The sequence below is a fragment of the Podarcis tiliguerta genome (assembly GCF_965153285.1).
Source record: "Podarcis tiliguerta genome assembly, chromosome: 7".
NCBI lineage: Eukaryota > Metazoa > Chordata > Lepidosauria > Squamata > Lacertidae > Podarcis > Podarcis tiliguerta.
This window is the reverse complement of record NC_139540.1, coordinates 22,074,642-22,095,645: the sequence shown is the minus strand read 5'-3', so window position 1 is coordinate 22,095,645 and position 21,004 is coordinate 22,074,642. Positions and strand designations below refer to the sequence as shown.

The window sequence follows — 21,004 nt, the reverse complement described above, 5'->3', positions numbered from 1 at the left end:
CTAAAGCATTCGCCACCATCCAGCGCTCAATGAACTCCAGTCCCTTTAGGGTTTGAATTCACTGCAGAGAGGGTTGGCAATTAGCCAAAATCTTGTGTACTTACAGAATCGTTCCTTTTACATTGCAATGGATTAGCACTAACTAATGTATTTAATTAACCAATTCAGTATTAATTAGACAAGGAGACTTCCCTGGGTCTGGGAGGAGAATGTGTTCCAGCCTTAGCACCAAACTGTTCAGTATCAAGCCTCTACTTTCAACCGACGTGCCGAAGAGATGTCTTGTTAGAGGAAAAAGAAACAGCCAGTCCCGTTTCTGTATTAATATTAAAGGCAGCATCAGTTCAGGCTCTTTGCACAGCCTTCAGCCCACAGCCTGGCGAGGAGGATTCTAAATTCCCAGGAAATTTGAGGAGAAGAAAGGGATGGGAACAGAGAAGGGGGAAGAAGAAGAAGAAGAAAAACCCTGAAGGGAAAGGAAAGAAGAGGACACGTAATTCTTATGGAAGAAGGCAACAGGAGGAGAAGAGGCAAGGGAACGCGAGATAGGAGAGAGCAGAAGCTCCGGCCAGGACTGACAGGGGGCCGCCCTGAGGAGGCGGGCGAAACGGAGGAGGCGGGAAGCGATGGCGCCGCCTCCCGCCGCTCTCCCGCGCCTGGCCGGAGGCTGGGCGAGGAAGGCGGGAGGGCGATGCTGCTCTGGCCGGGCCGCTGACCGCGGTGCTGGCGCGGAGGGGGACGGAGGAGGAGGAGGAGGCCCCGCAGGATGGGCTGCGGCGGGAGCCGAGCCGATGCCATCGAGCCGCGCTACTACGAGAGCTGGACGAGGGAGACCGAGTCCACCTGGCTGACCAACACAGACGCCGAGCCCCAGCAGCCGCTTCCCGCCGCCGCCACCGGCCCGGAGGGCGGCCACGCCGAGGCTGGCCCGAGGGAACCCGGTGAGTAGAGCTCGGGGCTGTGGTGGCGGGAAAGGCGAGCCAGGCGGCCCGGGCCCTTCCCGCTTCCTCGCTCTGTCCTCCGCCTCGCTATCTTCTGGGCTCTTCTCCACAGCCAAAGGTTTGGCCGGAGGAAGCCGAGAGGTGGGCCAGCAAACAGGTGGCGAACACCTCACCTCCCTGTTGGGACATATTTCAGAGAAGTGGCTTTGCATTTCAAGTTCTGTCGTCTGAGCTGCGCTCATGGGTTTATTCCTGCAGCCCTTGCTCCCCGTTCAGTGCGGTGGCTTGCAATGCAGCCCTATAGGTCCTGCATATTCAGAAGAGAAGTGAAGACACAGTCACGGGTGGGGTTCTTTTGGGACCATTATTGTTCTTGCGACTTTTTATTTTTAAGCAGGGAGAAGGGTTAAAACTTTTCCTCCCTGCAACGTAAAGAGGATGCATAGCAATATGCAGCTCTGCTTAACTTACATCTTCGTGTAACTTAACCTTATGCCAGTATCGTGATGCGTTTTTTGTTTTGTTTTATTTGTTTTGTTTTTTTGGTCCAAGACCTTGTCCGTATTATATAGGATGCTGCTGGTGTGACACTACAGAAAGATTAGGGAGGGACCTTTGGTTGCTGTTGTAAGGAAAGGCTCTTCAATAGTCAGCAAAAGGGAGTTGCTGCTGAAAAGAAACCTGGTACCAGTGCGCAACGAAGATGGATTGTAGCCTCAGTTCTATAGATCCTGTGCTTTACCAGTTTGTGCCATGTAGTAAGTGGCACAAGGATTGTGAGGCTTGTTGTGAACAAGGCTTCACATATTTGGATGATCAGGCTGTCGGAGCAACCTGTCTGATCTATGAATATTCGGATTTAGGGTTGTGCTTTAGTCAAGCTAGCAGTTCATAGTGTTGGAATCATGACTGAATGTTATATATTTCAATTACATGTTGCACATTTTCAGTTGCAAGCATAGCATCTTTGGTCTCTGTCCATTTAAGATGGATGCTGCTGTGCTTGTGCTTACAAGGATACAAGACAGTCCTAATGCTTAGCCAGCAGCACCATATCAACTTAGCAACGTACAAGAACATGAAATACTGTAATTAGAAAACACTCGCCACAATGCAGACGGTAGGACTTCTGCACCAGTTATGGCATTGTGCCAAGTCAACTCTCCTAGCAGCTGCTTACTAAAAGCATCAGCAGGAACGCCTTAGCATCTCTGCAGGGTAGGTAGAACTCTTCTTGACCATAACCAGTGAGAGCCTCACAAGTGGGGAATAGAAGATTTGCTCTGTTTTCAGAACTAATGCTGCAGATAAGAGGTTTGCAGTATTAAGAGTTCAAATGTTGTTCATTGAAAACAGCACCACTCGTTTCCTGTCAGCTAACACCAGGCAACATTTTAAATACAATTCAAAAGAGATAGATGGCTGTCTGAATCATGAAAACATTTGGGTATTTAAGGGGACTGGACATCTAGGGACTTGCCCCCCTCCCTTTTGTCCCATGTTTTGAAAGCACGGATCCGAGAGGCTTGCCACTTGTTCCGGAAGCATGAGTCCGAGCAGCTATGCTTTTGTCCCACTGTTTCCCCCTGGAAAACACACTCAGTAGCTCTAAATTGGAACAAACGGTAATCCATGGAAAACGTGATTGCTATTTGTTCCAACCCAGTGCTAAATTATGGGCTTCTCGGGGGGGGGGGGGAGAGCAGCTGGTGAAACAGAAGTGTGGATGAGCCCTAAGATGTCTTCTTTTTTACATTGGCTTTGGAAAATTGCCACTGAGATGCTGCTGTGAGATGGTTTGCTGTAGTTTTAAATAATGTTTTGTTTTATTGCACTGATATATTACTTTATGAAGTTGTTACCCGGGCTAATATATTTGATTAAGGGTGGGACTTTTTTTTTTTTAATAAATATATGATTAAAAAGAGAGCAAGAGTAAGGTTGGCAGAGTTGCATTAGAGACTGGGATGCATTAAAGCCCTGTTGAATTCCTCAACATTTCATTACATAGTATTTAGTGAAATGGGCTAGGTATCCAGGGGATATTACTGTTATTTATTAATTAACATAGATTTTGCTATGTATGCTATAATATTTGTCTTTGGAAGTATGTCTTGTTGGTTTCAGAGCAACCCAGCACCAAGCTCTCTGCCCATCTTAGGGATGTATACATGTGTTTTAAAGTAGTTGATTTTTCCCACCCCAGTCAAATCACTGTGAATGTGTACATGATAGCTGGTCAGCCATATGACCAGTTTAGAGGTGTGCGCCTGTAATAGATTATGTGGATTTTTATTCTCAATCCATCATGAACATCCTGGTGGAATTGCTTACCATGCAGATTTAAAACAGGGGGGAAAGCCCTCAAAGGAGTTTTGTGAATTGACTCTTTGAAATAACGTGCACTTATGGTTACATTCTGCTTAATTTTGGCATGGTGGCAGAGGGGGAGGGTAATACCCAAATACTATTACATTCCTCCATAAACTGAGGAAATATCATTTGCTGTTGCTAACTAGGACTAAGCTACAATTACCTAGGACATCAGTCTTTGGATCTTCCGATGGGTTTACTTTTATTTTTTGAAATGCAGGTGTAGGGAATAGTCAGTTTGCTCATAGCAGCAGAGCTTCCCCTTATGCCATTTCTTTAACTGAAATCATAGTGCTGCTGCAAGCAAATCCAGCCCCCACCTACATTTCAGTTATGTGTAACATGTAGTTTGACATTAGCAGAACTCTTCTTTAACCTAGCCCTCAGAATGAATCCATGGGTTATAACCAATGCTAGTCATACTCAGAGCAGCCCACTGAAATTAATGAACCTCAGTTAGTCATATCTATAATCTCCAGTGGGTCTACTCTGAGTAGGACTAGCACTGAGCAGGACTAGCATTGATTACAACCTCAAAATTTGTTTTCTCAATTTTGCCTTCTGATTTTTGTAGCCTGTGTATGAACCACCTATACATTTTTAATATATCTGAGTTTGGTTATATTTGTTATTGTCTTTGAGTAAGCAATGGTTAAGATTTAGCAGAAGTTAACTGCTTGCAAGTCTTATTGTGTAAAGTAGGAGACAGTTTAACCATTCAGCTGAAATCAAAGGGACATAAACATTTATTTTTCTTAGACATTTATATACTGCTTAATTACTTGTATTTCTAAGCAGCGTACATAAAAAAGCAATCCACACAAAATGTGACAATAAAAAAAAATTACTGGTGTAAAGCCAAACACCTAAATTTGGCTGGATCTTATCCAATATTATAATTCTCCACTCATTTTTTTTTCTTCTATTCATTTTTTCCTCCTCATATCCCCTTTTTATCTTAATTTTCAAACTGCAGCAGAGGGTGATTTTTTCTACAGTAAACTGAAAAGAGCAATAATGGCTATAAACAGAAGTTTGAAATACAGAAACTGTAAGACCTTTCCATTAAGATCATAACAGAATTTAATGTACTCAGTAGTAAGCAACACACTTAAACCCGCCTTGGAACTTTTTACCTGTACCAAACAATTGGTGAAGAAGAAATATCCAAAAACCAGTGTAGCGATATCAGTCATCTAGGGTGGGTGGTATAAAAAGGCAAAGCCTTTAAAAGACCAACGAAGGTGCTATACTTATGTGAATGGTCTCAAAAAAATGGAGGGGGGACAATTTAGCAGTAGTTCAAGTTGTTCCTAAAAGCTTCCATTGAAAGAGAAAATGTAGCGTGAAATCCTCCTTTCACAGACTGTTAAAACTAGAAAAATTATGTATTGCTGTTTTAAAAGCAGTCTTGTCACTCTAGTTGCTTCATTGGCTTCATCTAGAAAAGCAATCAAAGCAAAACTATTGAACTGAAAGGTTTTGCATTATCAGAAGTATTATTGACAGCTGGATTAGTTTTCCATAGGCCAGAGATCTGCAATCTCTATAATCACAACCTTTTTAGAGGGAGTTGCTTAGTTGTATAGGATCCATCCTCTCCCCCCAAAAAAACACTCTTCTGTTTTAAGGGTATATATATGTTTCTGTGTTGAAACAACCTTTTGTTATGGTTATGTGTTATAGCTCCTCCCGTTGCTCGGTCCCTGCTCCTGCCAACCTAGCAGTTCGAAAGCACGTCAAAGTGGTACTGCTCTGGTGGTCCTGCTCTGGCAGGAAGGTAAACGGTGTTTCCGTGTGCTGCTCTGGTTCGGCTTAGAAGCAGCTTAGTCATGCTGGCCACATATAGCCATTATTACTCTTTTCAGTTTACTATAGAAAAAAATCACCCTCTGCAGCTTTCTGCAGACAAACCATAGCTGTCAACCTTCCCTTTTTTTGCGGGAAATTCCCTTATTCCATCACCCTTTCCCGCTCCTTCCCTGGATTGTTAGATATCCCATGGACTTTCCCCGGGACAGGTGAGGCTGCTGATCCCTTATTTTAGAGGCTGCTGAACCCTTATTTTCAAATCTGAAAGTTGACAGCTATGGGACAAATGGCGGCTCCCTTGGCCAGTAAAGCGAGATGAGCGCCACAACCCCAGAGTCGTCCGCGACTGCACCTAACGGTCAGAGGTCCCTTTACCTTTAGTACTTCTAATGCTGTTCCAAGTGCTATGTGGAGAAATATGGTTTTAAAGAGTCACAGATGCATTTTGCATTATGCCCATTATATTGTAAATAGGCAATGACATTTATGCATGCTCCATTTTGGGAAAGATTTACTTGCTCATCTTGTTTTTAAGTGACGTGTGTGTGTGTGTGTGTGTGTCTTTGTCTTTCAAGGCTGTACAATTTGCTTGCTGTGCTACCACAGTACTGGAATGTTTACCCAGAAGTTTGTCATGCTGTTACTTAAACTTAGGCAGATGTACTACCCAATCACCTGTCCCTATTACCTGTTAAGGAATGTCTTCTAGATTATTTATTTCATTTATATTCCATCTTTTTCTCCAAGGAGCTCAAGACTGCATACAACATGTTTCTCCCCCTCCTCATTTAATCCCCAAAACAACTCTGCAAAGTAGGTTAGGCTGAGTGGCACTGACTGACCCAAGGTCACCTAGTGAGTTTCATGACCGAGTAGAGATTTGAACCCTGGTCTCCCAGGTCATAGTCTGACACTCTAATCACTACACCACACATGCTCCGATTCTTGCTAGTGGAAGCACTTGCCGTTTGAAGAACTAATATATATCCACCTACATACATAAGGAATCTAAACCACCACCATCATTGTTTTACTTGACTGCTGTTTTGCCAAAATCCTATAACTAGGTGTCAGCTTCATATTACTATATATTTGGAGATGAATGTAGATAACTTCCCCAGTGTAGTACAGTGGTATCTCGGGTTACATACGCTTTAGGTTACAGACTACGCTAAGCCAGAAATAGTACCTCAGGTTAAGAACTTTGCTTTAGGATGAGAACAGAAATCGTGCTCCGGCGGTGCAGCAGCATCTGGAAGCCCCATTAGCTAAAGTGGTGCTTCAGGTTAAGAACAGTTTCAGGTTAAGAATGGACCTCCGGAACGAATTAAGTACTTAACCCGAGGTACCACTGAACTTGCAAGTAAACATGTCTCTTACATGCACCTTAAGTTAATAAGATGTGCATGGATTCATCATGCATGTTAAAGAACCCATTACATTGGATTTGCATTGTGTCCAACACTTGTCCATCTCCATATATCATCTCCTCCTCCTCCTCCTCCTCCTCCTCCTCCTCCTTCTTCTTCTTCTTCTTCTTCTTCTTTGTTGAATTTGTTAGTTGCTTTATCTTGCCAAGGCCAACCCAAAGCAACATACAACCAGCCAGATGAACAACCCCCGCCCCGCAAAGATATATGCATGGAGAGCCACCACAGAGCATGAGCTTGGGTTTTGTGTGTTCCTAGCCTTTTATTCCACTTCTAGCACCAGCTCAAGTGCTATGAGAGGATGCTGAAGATTCTCCTTCCCCACATTTTCCCTGTTTCCTATGAGTAGTCATATATGAGCTCTATCTCTTGTGAAAAACATTTTCTCAGATTATGTAACATTCAGGTAAATTTGTAGGGTTGGGGCAGAACATAGTCTTCTCGTGCAGCTGATATGCAAGTCTCTGTGACTCAGTCTGTTATGGGCTACAGAAGCCAGAGTTGTTAGCTTAACATCTGCCCAAAATTGACCGCATCCCACCATTACTAGGTCACACCATTTGACACTTGTCTTAATACTAATTCACTTGGCCTAGCCCTCTAGGCCACATGTGCAAGGACTATCTGCCCTGGAGCATTCTGTGTTCTTGCTTTCAACTAGATAACACCATCAATGAAACTGCTAGAATTTTTTCCTTCTTCCCTGCATTGCAGGTAGGCAGGGGACAACCATGGACTGAGCATGGACATAATGTCTAGACTGACGGCAGTCTGTGTTTCTGCACAACTTCTTTCTCCAAATCTATGACCGCCAGTTACCAAATATGTGTTTGATGCTTACTGAGAGTAAAATGTAATATAGTTTATGTGGATGCCACAAGCATGTTACTCTTTTCTACAGTAGTCCCCAAGTGACGCCACTAGTACCGAGCAACTCTCCGCCCACAACTTTTATACCTAGACTCAAAATATAAGGGACCCCCCCTTTCCTCCAAACACCCACACCCATACACAGAGTTCTTCCATCACCAGTTTCCTCATGAAAGCTTTGAGGGCAGGAAGGTGAGTCCTGGCAAATGGAAGGAGCCATCCTTTAATGACAAACCCAATCTCTCTCTCCCATGAAACTGGCATAAGGTGATATATAAATCAAATTAAAAATAACATAAGCATGCACTATGCATCCCAGCTATGCATTTTGCCTTCCGTCTCCATGTTGCCACACAGCCTACCCATCACGGCTTTATTTTAGCATGGCAACAGTGGTGTAGCACAGACTAGTCTATATGGGAAGCTCATGCAGGCGAATGGCTGACTCCATGCCGCATTATTCACTTGGATGCAGTTCTAAGCAGCATCTGTGCAACTCACTTGTGTGAAGCCTCAAACCTCTTGCACAGATGATCAAAAAGCATGAAAGGAACGTGCTGTTACTTCAAGACTATTTGTTCTTGAACAGATAAATACATAAATTTTACATGTTATTTTTGGTACTTTTCCTCCTTTTTTGTTCTTTCCCCCGCAGTTTCTTGGAGTGCATTTTTCCATAAAGCTTGAATATTGCTTCATTCATACGATTTGACACTTAAAGAATACTTCATTAGCCCTCTAGATGCTCCTGTGTGGGAGGAGCATCCTGTAATCTTGCGTTGACTTTTAGCACCAGAAATGGGACTGAACCAGTTGTTTTCCTTTCCCTGCATTGCAGATATACAGAGGAGAAGCAGGGATCTGCTTTGATAAAGAGTCTTTCATCATAAACATTTTCTTAGGAGGTCTCCAAAAAGGATCACAGGCTTCCCGTGCAGTCTTCTTGCTCTAGTTATTTGCATGTAGGTGGCAATGTGCACCCTTACAAATGCTATTTAGTTGGTAATATAGCACATGCAAGAATGGTGATGTTGAAATTAACTTGAGACAGCCCTTTAATATTCTGTTTTATGGAGGACTTGGGTATGTCTGTGCTGTGCACACCCCCACTTACTCCCGCTGACAACTACTGACAAATTTGATATGTTCCGTCAGGGTATCAATGTTTAACTGGATACATGTAAAATATTTAGGCTGCATGTCGAATCTAATTGGAGTTCGCTCTGGATGCAGTATGTGTACAAAATAGAAATATTGATGCAATGCCTGGTCTCATGTGAGTTAAGACTTCATTGATTATGAAACACAGTATCACTTCCAAATACCAAGCAGTGTTCCTTACCATTCCCTAGTTTACAGCATAGACTTAAGTAGCACTCTGCTTTGGGCAGAAAACCGAAAAATTTTCTTGTTTCAGAGGGAGTCGCATAAAGAGGTTGGCTGAATATATTGTGCCGTTATCTCCTGTCTGCTTTTGCAGCTGCTCTCAGTCACCTGACACAAAGTAACAATGCCTTCAATTTTTCGTGAAGCATATATGTAACCAAGAATCGTGCAAACAAAAACCACCCCCAATGGTTATACGTATTTCCTTTTATCGACAGCTCTGTTTGGTTCTGTATGCGGGGCTTGAAGCAAAAGCTATGATTAACTGATAAGAGCATGTGAAAGGTTCATTAGGTGGCAGATAGACACATAGAACTGAAGCAGCTGGCCCCGAAGTTCACATATATTTCATATCAGTGGTAGCATCGGTAATCATAAGGCTTGGTACTTGGCCAGAAAACCTTGAGACATGTGCAAAATGTTCTGTAGGTGGTATTGATTGATTGATTGATTGATTGAATTTACACTCTTCTGCCTTTCCTCCCCAAGGAGCTCAGGGAAGCAAACTGGCCATCAGCCTCTTGCTGATGCAGAACATATGCTGCCACAGCATCCCTGATACAGAATCATAGAGCTGGAAGACACATCAAATATTGGCTTGATCAGGAGTGGAAAACCTTCTTGGCCCAGATGGCCAGATCTTTCTCTCTCCCAAACCCTGTGGGCCAACTTGGGTGAGACGTGAGCGAGGCCACTGACCTGTCAATCTGACATCACAATTACTTTAGATGAGAGGTGGGCAGTTGGGGGGGGGTGAGGGGAGGGGAAGAGTCTGATTTGCCAGTGCGTCCCCCATAGGACTTCAATGGCACCATGGTGCCCACAGAGGCCATGTTGCCAACTCCTTCTTTACCCAAACCATTAAGGCTTACCACAGAAACTTTCAGATGGCTCTGCTTGCTTTCTGTGACAGGTTGCACTGTGTCATGTTGTTTCACTGAGAAATGCTATATGATGATTGAAGGGCCCTGGTATATTTTATCTTTTGGAGAGAAAAAAAACAGCTGGGTGAAGAGCTAGAGCAAACAGATGGGGAGGAAAACTGGCCCTTTCCCCCTGCCAACTCCCCAGAGCCCACAGCTGTTTCACCCGATAAAAAAGCAGGGGGAGGAAATTACGTAACTACACATAATTTCTGCCCTCAGGATGGCGAGAATGATTTTATAGCAAAAGTTCACAGAAATAGAAGAGAGGCAGTATGGGATGTTCTGAGCCATACAACGTATTTTTCCACAGCAGTATGGTTGCACAAAAGCAGGAAGTCAAACAGGACATAAACTATTAGCCATGGTATTCAACAGATTACTATTTATATTTAAAAAGGAATAGAGCAGGAGAAGAAGAAAAAAAATCAGTGTTCTATTTTTGTTTTCAAAGACATGTCTGTTTTGCTTATGTCTCTCTAAATAATAATTCAGGATCTCGTGCTCCTAACTTCTGTTCAGTTTCTAATTTGTTGGAGGGGGATAGGAATGTGCAAATGTAAAAACCATATTTTGGTACAAACTGTTCACAAACAATTCTGTGAAACTGACTAGTTTTGTTAATATCTCTTTAACTTGAAAAATGTGTAAAACACCAGTAAATGTTTTGACTTAACAAAATGCGATTTTGTGTGTTCTTAGGAATTCTGGAGGATAGCAAATCAACTCAGACTTGTACCGGAAAGTCCTCAGCTGCAAGTGGAATAGGTAGTACTGAAAAAAGAGCTCACTGTGGTACACAATGTACAAAACTGACAGTCCACCCCACTGGAACTTCAGCACACAAACAACAAAATGGCTTTAGAACCACAGAGGTAGGTGCAGAACTCCATTCCGAGTGACTCCTTGTACACACTGGTATCCTCTTGAAGCTGGGCCTATCAAAGTGCTATCAAGCCTGTGTCCTTTATACTGAAGTCGTACCTTCCAAACTAGTGTTTCTTTTTTAAAGTCACAATGAATACATTTCTCATATTGCAAGGCTCATGACAAAGCAATAACTATTGGGAATAATGGCATGTGTTGAACCTGTTTTAATTAAGGACATAAAGAAGAATCAACTGAATATATTAATACTGCTTTACTGTTATTCTGAAGACTAGTCATGAGCTGCTTAAGTAAATGTTACAAATGTGCAACAGTTCTCCTATTGCCCACTGGATGTTCCCGTCGCATCTCTGAGCCTGCCAAGCATCCATAAAATCCAACCGGAGTGTCTGTGAAGAAAAACTGGTGATTAATCCAATTGAACATGGTCTAGATCTCATGCTAGGACCTACTTTGTGGTAGCAAAATATTGGAAGATGATACAGTCTCAAGATTAGCCCAGGAGCTGGAGGTTTCCCACCCTGCTTTACATTTATACTTCCTTTGAACTTCACTAGTCTTTTTTTTTTTTCATTTGGGAGCTGTGGGTTAAACCACAGAGCCTTAGACTTGCCGATCAGAAGGTCGGCGGTTCGAATCCCTGGGACGGGGTGAGTTCCCATTGTTCGGTCCCCGCTTCTGCCAACCTAGCAGTTCGAAAGCATGTCAAAGTGCAAGTAGATAAATAGGTACCGGTCCACGGGAAGGTAAACAGCGTTTCTGTGCGCTGCTCCGGTTCACCAGAAGCGGCTTAGTCATGCTGGCCACATGACACAGAAGCTGTACGCTGGCTCCCTCGGCCAATAAAGCGAGATGAGCACCGCAACCCCAGAGTCGACCACGACTGGACCTAATGGTCAGGGGTCCCTTTACCTTTACCTTAATATTCATGTAGGTCTTTATTATCCTGAACACAACTTGGTGTCATCTACAAACTAGTCCATGTTCCTCCTCAACCCTGACTTCAGATCCTTTATAAACAAGTATTTTTCGCCCTTTCCCCCCTCCAAAAACGAAGGGGAAATGTGTGTGTGTCCTATGGGGCGAATACAGGCTTTCGCTGAAGCCTGGAGAGCGAGAGGGGTCGGTGCGCACCGACCCCTCTCGCTCTCCAGGCTTCAGGAAGCTCTGCGCAACCCTTGGGAGCCCGGTGCAAAGCCGCGCCAGGCTCCGGAGGGTGGTGCAGAGCTGCCTGTGCTCCCGGGCTCCGCGCAGCTCTGCGCAACCCTCGGGAGCCCAGCAGGAAGCCGCACCGGGCTCCCAAAGGTTGCGCAGAGCTGTCTGCATTTCGAAGCCTCGGGCGCGCTGTTCTGGGGGCTGGGGTCGGGGGAAGCTCAGGCTTCCCCCATGCCAGCCCCGTGCCTGGGGGGGGGGGGATAATTTTTTTTCTTTATTTCTCCTCAAAAAAACCTAGGTGCGTCCTATAGGGCGAAAAATATGGTAAATAACACCAGTTAAACAGAGATCACTTGTGAGTGGTAGGGAGGTTGTTCTTTGTGATAACTTTCCAATTACTTTACTTTCTATTTGCTGAGTAAAAATGCCACTGTATCAACAATTTGACTGGCGATTACTACAAGAGCTGTTTGTGACTTCAGGATAGAGATATTGCTAAGTTTTGCTTGTTGTTTTGAATGGAATATTTTGTTAATTTTTATTTTACACTTGTCTTTTCTCCTTGTTTAGGAAATTTACTTCTATGAAACATCTTCTAAGCATATTGCATTAAACTAATTTACTGTACACTCTTTTTAAACAGGCTAAATGGGACAACAAGAAAAACGTCACAAAAGAAGTCGCAATTAACGCCACCAAAACAATAAGACAAATTAGTAACAGAAGAATTACAAAGAACTGTGTCAATTAAAAGAGCCAAAGGAGAAGATGACTGAATTCTGCAATATTTCGCTGCACTTTAACTGATAACTTAATGTGAAGATCTCAAGATGTTTTATTTTTCATGCTGAATGTAGTGGACATCTGCTGCTGAGTGCCTTTGGAAAAACCGCTATCCTTGCTCTAAACTGCTGCCAGCATTGGACGCTTTTTGTTCTGTATTGCCATACTGGTGAGGCTGGGCCAGCAATTAGAACATAATGTGTTTGGATTTTATACATTGCCATTTAAGTAATTAATTTCACATAAAAATGTATACCAAAATATTTCAGGAACACTCAATCCCTCACAAATTGTATCTGACACATCTGTTTTTAGGTACATGTGTGAGTGTCTGGAGGCGGTTGGAGGATGGATGGCGGCTAACAGATTGAGGTTGAATCCTGACAAGACAGAAGTACTGTTTTTGGAGGACAGGAGACGGGCAGGTGTGGAGGACTCCCTGGTCCTGAATGGGGTAACTGTGCCCCTGAAGGACCAGGTGCGAGTTATTCTGGACTCACAGCTGTCCATGGAGGCGCAGGTCAATTCTGTGTCCAGGGCAGCTGTTTATCAGCTCCATCTGGTACACAGGCTGAGACCCTACCTGCCAGCGGACTGTCTTGCCAGAGTGGTGCATGCTGTAGTTATCTCTCGCTTGGACTACTGCAATGCGCTCTATGTGGGGCTACCTTTGAAGGTGACCCGGAAACTACAACTAATTCAGAATGCGGCAGGTAGACTGGTGACTGGGAGCGGCTGCCGAGACCACATAACACTGGTCTTGAAAGACGTACACTGGCTCCCAGTACGTTTCCGAGCACAATTCAAAGTATTGGTGCTGACCTTTAAAGCCCTAAACGGCCTTGGCCCAGTATACCTGAAGGAGTGTCTCCACCCCCATCGTTCTGCCCGGACACTGAAGTCCAATGCTGAGGGCCTTCTGGTGGTTCTCTCGCTGTGAGAAGCCAAGTTACAGGGGAACCAGGCAGAGGGCCTTCTTGGTAGTGGCACCTGCCCTGTGGAACGCCCTCCCACCAGATGTCAAAGAGAAAAACAACTACCAGACTTTTAGGAGACATTTGAAGGCAGCCCTGTTAAGGGAAACTTTTAATGTTTAATAGACTATTGTATTTTAATATTCTGTTGGAAGCTGCCCAGAGTGGCTAGGGAAACACAGCCAGATGGGCGGGGTATTATTATTATTATTATTATTATTATTATTATTATTATTATTATATGAAAGTTGAGCTTTCATGCAGCCTTTCTGTGGTTGGCACTTCAGTTCAGTCTGCACATCAAATGTTTTCCATCCTGATCCAAAAGATGTTCACTACAATGGCTGTGTACAGATTTGCAGGTTCTGTTGTTTATCTCAGTGGCCTGCTGGGTGAGCCATATAATAATGGTCTGATTTGCTATACCATATGAGACTTAGGATGTAACTGATGGCCAAGGTTTGTGACGGCATAGATAGGTTTTATGTAGCTGAAATACATGTAAGAACTGTGGTACTCTAACTTTGCCTGCTTCTGTGTCATATAGCAGCTTTGCACTGTGTGGCAACGATATGCCTGCAAAAGGGTGAAATATCCTATCACTCAAAACTGGGATCTCCCACAACTCATTGAAAAAAGGCGACTGATCTTGTGTCTCCTTTATCACTTATATTTTCAAAAGGAATTTGTGTATACATTTGCTACTGAAGTCTCTAAATTTTAAACAAACAGATTTGTTTTGAAGGAGAGCAAAATTATCGAAATAGTAATCTGAAGGACACAACTTCATTTTTTAAAAAAGTTCTTCTGGCCTATAAATTAATAAAATTTATATGAAAAGTTAGTGTTTGGTGTCAAATCTATAGAAAAGGCACTTCAATCACAGATGAACAGGCCATTGAGACAAATAAAAAAATGTAACTAATAAAAATGTTTGTAAATTGTTTGACTTCTTAAAGAAATTACTTGAGATGAAAATTCAGTGTTTGAAATCTATATTCAGTTTCTAGGCTTAATAACTGTTGGAGGGTTGCTTATTAAGTTAAGATAACCATTGAATCATAGAACCCTGTAGAGCAGGCATAGGCAAACTTGGCTCTCCAGATGTTTTGGGACCACAACTCCCATCATCCCTGACCACTGGTCCTGTTAGCTAGGGAGGATGGGAGTTGTAGTCCCAAACATCTGGAGTTTGCCTATGCCTGCTGCAGACTTTACTTAAGACCTGTCTACTCTCAGAGTGATAAATTCAAATTACAACTGTGCGCAACATATATAATTAGGCTGCAGTCAGGATGCTTCAAGAGAGCTTATGCTCAAAGTTGGCAGCTGCAATACTCTCCATGCTTACTTGGAAGTAAGCCCTAGAACACATGATTCTATGGATTATGTCATATCTGCCAATTTAGAATGTGTGTTTATTTATTGTATTTATTATATACTGATTAATATTTCTAAGCAGTGCAAGTAAAATTACAAAAAAATAAAAATAAACCATGCATAGAATAACAATTAAAAAATCATAATAAACCCAACACCACTTTAAAATGCCTGTTGAAATAAGAAAGCACTTGTCATGTACCTGAAGCTCAGCAAGGAGGGTGCCTGTCTAATCTCAGACACACTAGTCATATCTATAATAAAATAAAAAGTTAACTTTGTTGGTTGAATAAGAGGGAAATGTTCATAGCCTCTCCTTGTCCCATATCTCTGTGATCACTGCTCCCACCAACTTCCCCATTTCTTACTTTAGACTGCAATCTTAAAGTTAGAGAAAGACAGAAATCTACCCCCCAAGGGGAACATGTCCACAACCCATAGTGCACAAATCTACTGCAATGTAGTTGCAATGAGCATATAATAGTTCCTTTATGTATATATGCAGCCTTTGATAATTAATTTCTTCTCCATAGCTTGAAAGAGTTTCTGTAGCTAGCTTCTAATCATTGATGCACAGAACACACTTGACAGACTGTCTTTTCCTATTTTGATTCAATGCCCAGAGACCTGACGAAGCAACTGACTTGTTTGTTGTTGAAAAGGATTAATACTGCAAAGTGGTGGTTTTCAAAAGTGCCAAAATAAAATAATTGGTGAGAAAAGGAAACACAATGAAGTCTCAGTCTGCAGTGAACCACACAGGAGCACGTGGGCTTTTAAAACAAAACATGCCTTGCGAGAACAGCCAAACTGAAGGGGAGGTTATGGTAGAGAATTTGTAATTATATGAGCATATCCCGGTTGAATGCTGATTAAACTGGACTAGGTTTAGTGTGAAATCCCCTCTATATATCACTATAATGGTGCTGTGCTGCTCTGCAGCTGCTCTGCTGACAAAATCATACACCAGGGCTGATGAACCTGTGGCCCTCCAGATGTCATTGGACTACAATTCCCATTATCCCTGACCATTGTTCATGCTGGCTGATGCTGATGGAATTCGATCAAGAACAGAAGGGCTACAAGTTCCATGCCATACACCCCATGTGCAAGTTATGGTAGCTGCTTTTTCTGGAAAACAAAATGGGCAGATGCACAAGTAAATATGGTTCCCTGCATGTTTCAAAGGCCTGTTCATGTTTAATGCTTCTTTATAAACGCCAGTCCAGAGCAGTTTTTAATGAAGAAGCATTAAACATTTCCATTTTTATATATTCTTAGAGATTCAGTATCCAACCTAACATATTTAGGAAACAAAGTTACATATAATATGTCCTCCATGGTCAAAAGAAAACATGGATCACATCCTGCTACAAATAAAATTCACTTTGGCAGATGGACTATATTACATATACAGTGGTACCTCGGGTTAAGCACTTAATTTGTTCCGGAGGTCCGTTCTTAACCTGAAACTGTTCTTAACCTGAAGCACCACTTTAGCTAATGGGGCCTCCTGCTACCACCGCGGCGCGGGAGCACAATTTCTGTTCTCATCCTGAAGCAAAGTTCTTAACCTGAGGTAGTATTTCTGGGTTAGCAGAGTCTGTAACCTGAAGCATATGTAACCTGAAGCGTATGTAACCCAAGGTACCACTGTAAACATTTGGGGTAATCTAAATGAAATTGGTGCTATTTCTAGTTTCCTCAAAATGCATTGGGAACCATATGTACTTAACCCAACTGTTCATTTCAAAATGGACATTTTCCACCTGGGGTTGCAAATCCTTGGCCTTTAAGTGCTCTTTATAATTATGGGCAGAGTAAATTTCAGCAGGAAGAAATAAACATCTCCTCCCCCAAAAGCTATTTCCAAAGTTCCCAGGTTTTATTTTATTCTGCTCCAAAGCGTAAGAATGTTCCTAATTCTTTTCTTTCATCTCTTGGCCAAGAAGGGAGTGTTGTGTTGTGTTCTGAGAGGACAGAGTCACAAGGGAAGTTTCAGCAGGAGAACTTGTTAATTGCTTCTGGCCTTGATCCAGCTCTTAATTGTGCATAACAGCTGGTGGGGCTGGGTGGGGGTGTGCAATGCCAGCTGCATCAAAGGACACATCCACCCATCAGCAGGGCCTTGGTGAGCAATGCAATGTGGTTGTGTGATCCAGGTGCGTGTGTGCATCCACTATGCACACGAAAGCTTTTCTCAATACACAGATCTCCCTCGTTGGACTGGGACATGCATGTGTTTTCATACACAGCGATGCCTGATGGGGTCTAAATAGTTGCCCTGAAGACAGATTGTATCAAATGTAATAGCAGTAAACAAAGCAAAATGGCAGTTGGATACTTGCCTGCTACCAGTGGCGTAGCGTGGGGGGTGCAGGGGGGGCCGGCCGCACCGGGCGCAACATCTGGGGGACGCGCGCTCGCACTTGCAGCTCTCTGCCCCTACCTGGCTCACTCACTCTCTCTCACTGCAGTGCTGGCTGTGCGAATCCGATCCGAGCCGCCAGGTCGCCGCCCACTGTGGAGGGGAGGGTGCCAGGCGTGCGGTGCGGTGCGGAGAGAGAGAGAGGGACTATCTGGGGGAGGGACAGTGCAGCGGGGGGGGGGCACAAATTACTTGCCTTGCCCCGGGTGCTGACAACCCACGCTACGCCACTGCCTGCTACTCCATTGGTGCAGTAATATTAATGGTCACTTGGCTACAATGGCCATGAGAGGCAACCTAGGAATCTGCAGTGTCAGATATTACTTCTCACCTCTTTGAATATATCTACAACTCATGCTTAAACTGCTGCATTGTCATTTCATGTGCCCAGAGAATTGTAGCAGTTGTGGCTTGTGACACCTAGACCTGGGAGACGGCACCGAGGAGCTAAAAATAAAAATGCAAAAAAAATATATATCAATAACTGCAACAACAAAAACCCCTCCAAAATATCCCAGCCCAAGAGTCGGTTCACCAACCTCAGCTTCTTCTTTCTGAGTCAGTCAGGATTCTACCCTCCCATGCCAAGTGCGAAAAGATATGCAAGGAAGGGAGCAGGTCTTCCAGGACTCAGATGTCTCCATTATTGCTTGAATCACAGAAGGCCAGAGAGGGCTTGGTCCCTTTATCATTTTTAGTGGCCCACTGAGCTACTGTTTTTAAAGGGCTACAGACTGGCTAAAATGGGAGTGAGCCAGGTTATGGAACTTGTATAGTTCTTTAAGGGCCATTCTAATTTTCTTCGCAAAATTCAAGAATTTATGGTTTCCAGAAACATCAGTGAGAAAAGAACTGACTGTTGTGAACACATAGCTTTTGCCTTACTTATGGTAATGCTAAGTCAGGGTTCAAAACTGGAGGAGGATAATCACCTTTAAAATATGTTCTAAGAGCCTGCAGAACTATGGAATTTTTTTTGCTGTATTGAATGCAAATGCACATCTTTCAAGTTCTTTGTTTTTAAAAATCAGGTGTGACAGCAAATTTGGCTGAAAATAGGCACAAAATTTCATGTTGAATTGCTTCCGTTTGGTCTCTGCTGTACAGGGCAGTGGAAACATCTAGTTACAGTTGCTGCCAAAGGCTACCTATATCCTGGGGATTGGGAATGGATCAAGTCAATCACTTGATCCAGGAACCACACAGAAAGGTACTGCAGGCATATCCCTTGGTGGCTAGTGATGCCACAGCTGTGATTTTTCAGAGATTTAAATCTGGGAAATGTTACAGCTTCCCAGGATTATTGGAAGTTGAAGGGATTTTAATATGCAGCTAAAGTGTTTTAAATCAACCTAATAAAATAATTATTCAAGTATTCTTTTAGCATAATTAACACCTTTGAACTGCCCGGTTGAAATACAGGTTTTAATTGCTAGAACACTGTGGAGGATGCCCAACCGTGAAGCTCCTGTTGTGGCAAATCTAATGAGAATGGATTTTCTGTTTCTCGTTTCATCACCTCACCAGTGCTTTTTAGAAAAAAACATACCCAAAATGTCAGAAAAATCATATCAAATAAATTAATAGTCTTTTCTGTTGTGTTGGGAGGGGGAATCGATGGGCAAACTATTTCTAAAAAACACACAGGACCAGTTTCCTGTGGTGTTTCCAGATTTTGAAGAAATCTGCTTCCAGCAGTTTCTCAAGGCATATTCATTATTTATTATGCTCATTAAGTAAACAGCTTCTCAAGCAAGGTTTAAGGATTTTATTCAATTCTCTGATGCCCCCCACGAGCCACAGCTAAGATTTAATGTTTTGCAGATATAGTTCTTATTGTACTTCCTCTGTGTTTGCTCCAAAATTGATTTTAGGATTTGATGCTCTCAGGGAAGGCTTGGGCAGAACTAGATATTATCTTGGCAAATGTGCAGCCCCTGGCTGTGTTTTCTGGCACAATGGGAATAGGTTTGAAGATGCTCTAAGCTACTGAAGGTAATGGGGCCCTTTATATGTCCAGCTGTCCCTTGTCAATGACAAATGGTTGCTGTTTTTTGTGTTGAATATATGCTATGGTAATTTATGAACCCAATAGGTATATAAAGCCATTTGCACATAACAAATAGGAGCCTACACAACACAAAACAGTGTTGCTGTATGTAGGTTTTATTTTACTTGTTTTTTATCTTATATTTTGGAAATGGACATCCAGTTTTCCCCCCTTAAAATCTTTTGGGAGGCCCCAAGAGAGTGGGGCCCTAAGCTATAGCTTGTTTAGCTTATATGTAAATCCGGCAGAGGCACTAACAGGGGCCACAGAAAGTAAATTATCTGAGGACTACGGTCTTGGCTACTGTTTAAAGCTTAGCATGAAAATAGAAATATTAAATAATATGACAAAGATCTTGATGCAGATATACACATATATTGTCAGAAGCAGCATTTTGTAGTCAGATGTGCCTCAGATCATATGTTTCCAGTGGCATGTTATAGACCAGACCTGTGTGGAATATATTTTCTATCAGATTATTTATTTACACATTATTTGTTTTCTTTACTGCATTTATATACCACCTTCCTGATAAGGCATTAAAAATTACGTTACAAAAGACAAAATAATAAAACAGTAGACTTCTGTCAGCCACTGGTGATCTCTTTGGGAGCTGATGGTATGAAATTCCTGATTTGGGCTTCTTCTCTTCAACTTTCCTCATATCAAAGTTTTTACGTATGGTATTTCACGGAAAGGCAGATAAGGATCATTGTCAGTGGCTGCTTTGGGAGCAGATAGCATGAACTCCTCACCCTACAATTCTTCTGCATGAATCTTTGATAGTAAGGAGCCTATTAAAATGCTCACATTTTGGCCATCTCTTTATACTGGCATTTAATGGACCAATGACACCAAATCTTGAAACCGAACATTACATGCAAAAACTGAAGCTTTGGTAATGTGAATCCAATCATCTCTACCAGTTTGCCATAGGAGCTTGAAGTATCAAGTTGCTCCAAGTGGGCGTTAAAACAGAACAATTTAATAAGTAAGTCTGTAAATAGCAGATGGGTTGCAAAGTAAGGACAGAATATAATTTGGGAACTTGGTTTGTAAAACGTTTAGGGGATAACCATTCTAGCAAGTGTAGACACTCAGGCAATTCCATGAAAATGTCTACCTACACACTCATTTTTATTTTTCATAGGTTGTTAACTTGTTCTGTATCATTTTAAAGATAGTTTTCCTAAGTTTCATTATATGGCAACAGTTTTTCAAAATGGCATATTACCTGTGAGTAAAGCAACCACAAGTGTGACATGCAAAATGACTCGGAATTGCACTGAAAGTGGCTCTTGAGAGCTTTACCTTTACCTAAAAAAAGCCTCTTCTGTAATTTGTTCAGATCCTCAGGAGCTTAAGAAACAGCTGGAGGGTTTTATTGCTATTTGTGTTGAAAAGACAAAATATCGATCATTTCTGTCATCATCTGTGTTGGCTATCTCCCAAAGCAATGTTGTATTGATTGTTCTGCTTCAGAAATCCTGATTTTGGTGTGTGTTTTTAGTACTTCCCAAGCTACAAAACAGAACTGCAAAGCTTTGTCAATACCAGAGTCTACAATATACTGCAGTAAAAGCATTACTTTTCTTTATCCTCGGGTTGTTT

General features: G+C 42.5%; 1 protein-coding gene and 1 long non-coding RNA gene across 3 annotated transcripts in view; one reads left to right on the top strand and one right to left on the bottom strand.

The window, feature by feature from the left end:
* Positions 1–45: 45 nt before the first annotated feature.
* Positions 46–15,196, top strand: BAALC (BAALC binder of MAP3K1 and KLF4). Its single transcript, XM_083450768.1, has 3 exons — positions 46–941; positions 10,438–10,610; positions 12,422–15,196. Exons 1-3 carry the CDS (start codon positions 767–769, stop codon positions 12,527–12,529), a joined length of 456 nt encoding a protein of 151 aa, XP_083306894.1. The 5' UTR covers positions 46–766; the 3' UTR covers positions 12,530–15,196.
* LOC310682234 overlaps positions 10,815–21,004 on the bottom strand; it is a 19,640-nt gene continuing 9,450 nt past the window's right edge. The window contains exons 3-5 of one of the 2 annotated variants that reach the window (XR_014513791.1): positions 17,675–17,790; positions 15,118–15,169; positions 10,815–11,012 (exon numbers count right to left, since the gene is read on the bottom strand). This is a non-coding gene — a long non-coding RNA (uncharacterized lncRNA). Of the gene's footprint in view, positions 11,013–15,117; positions 15,170–16,537; positions 17,264–17,577; positions 17,791–21,004 lie in introns of those variants that run through there. The other variant, XR_014513792.1, reaches the window with a different exon arrangement.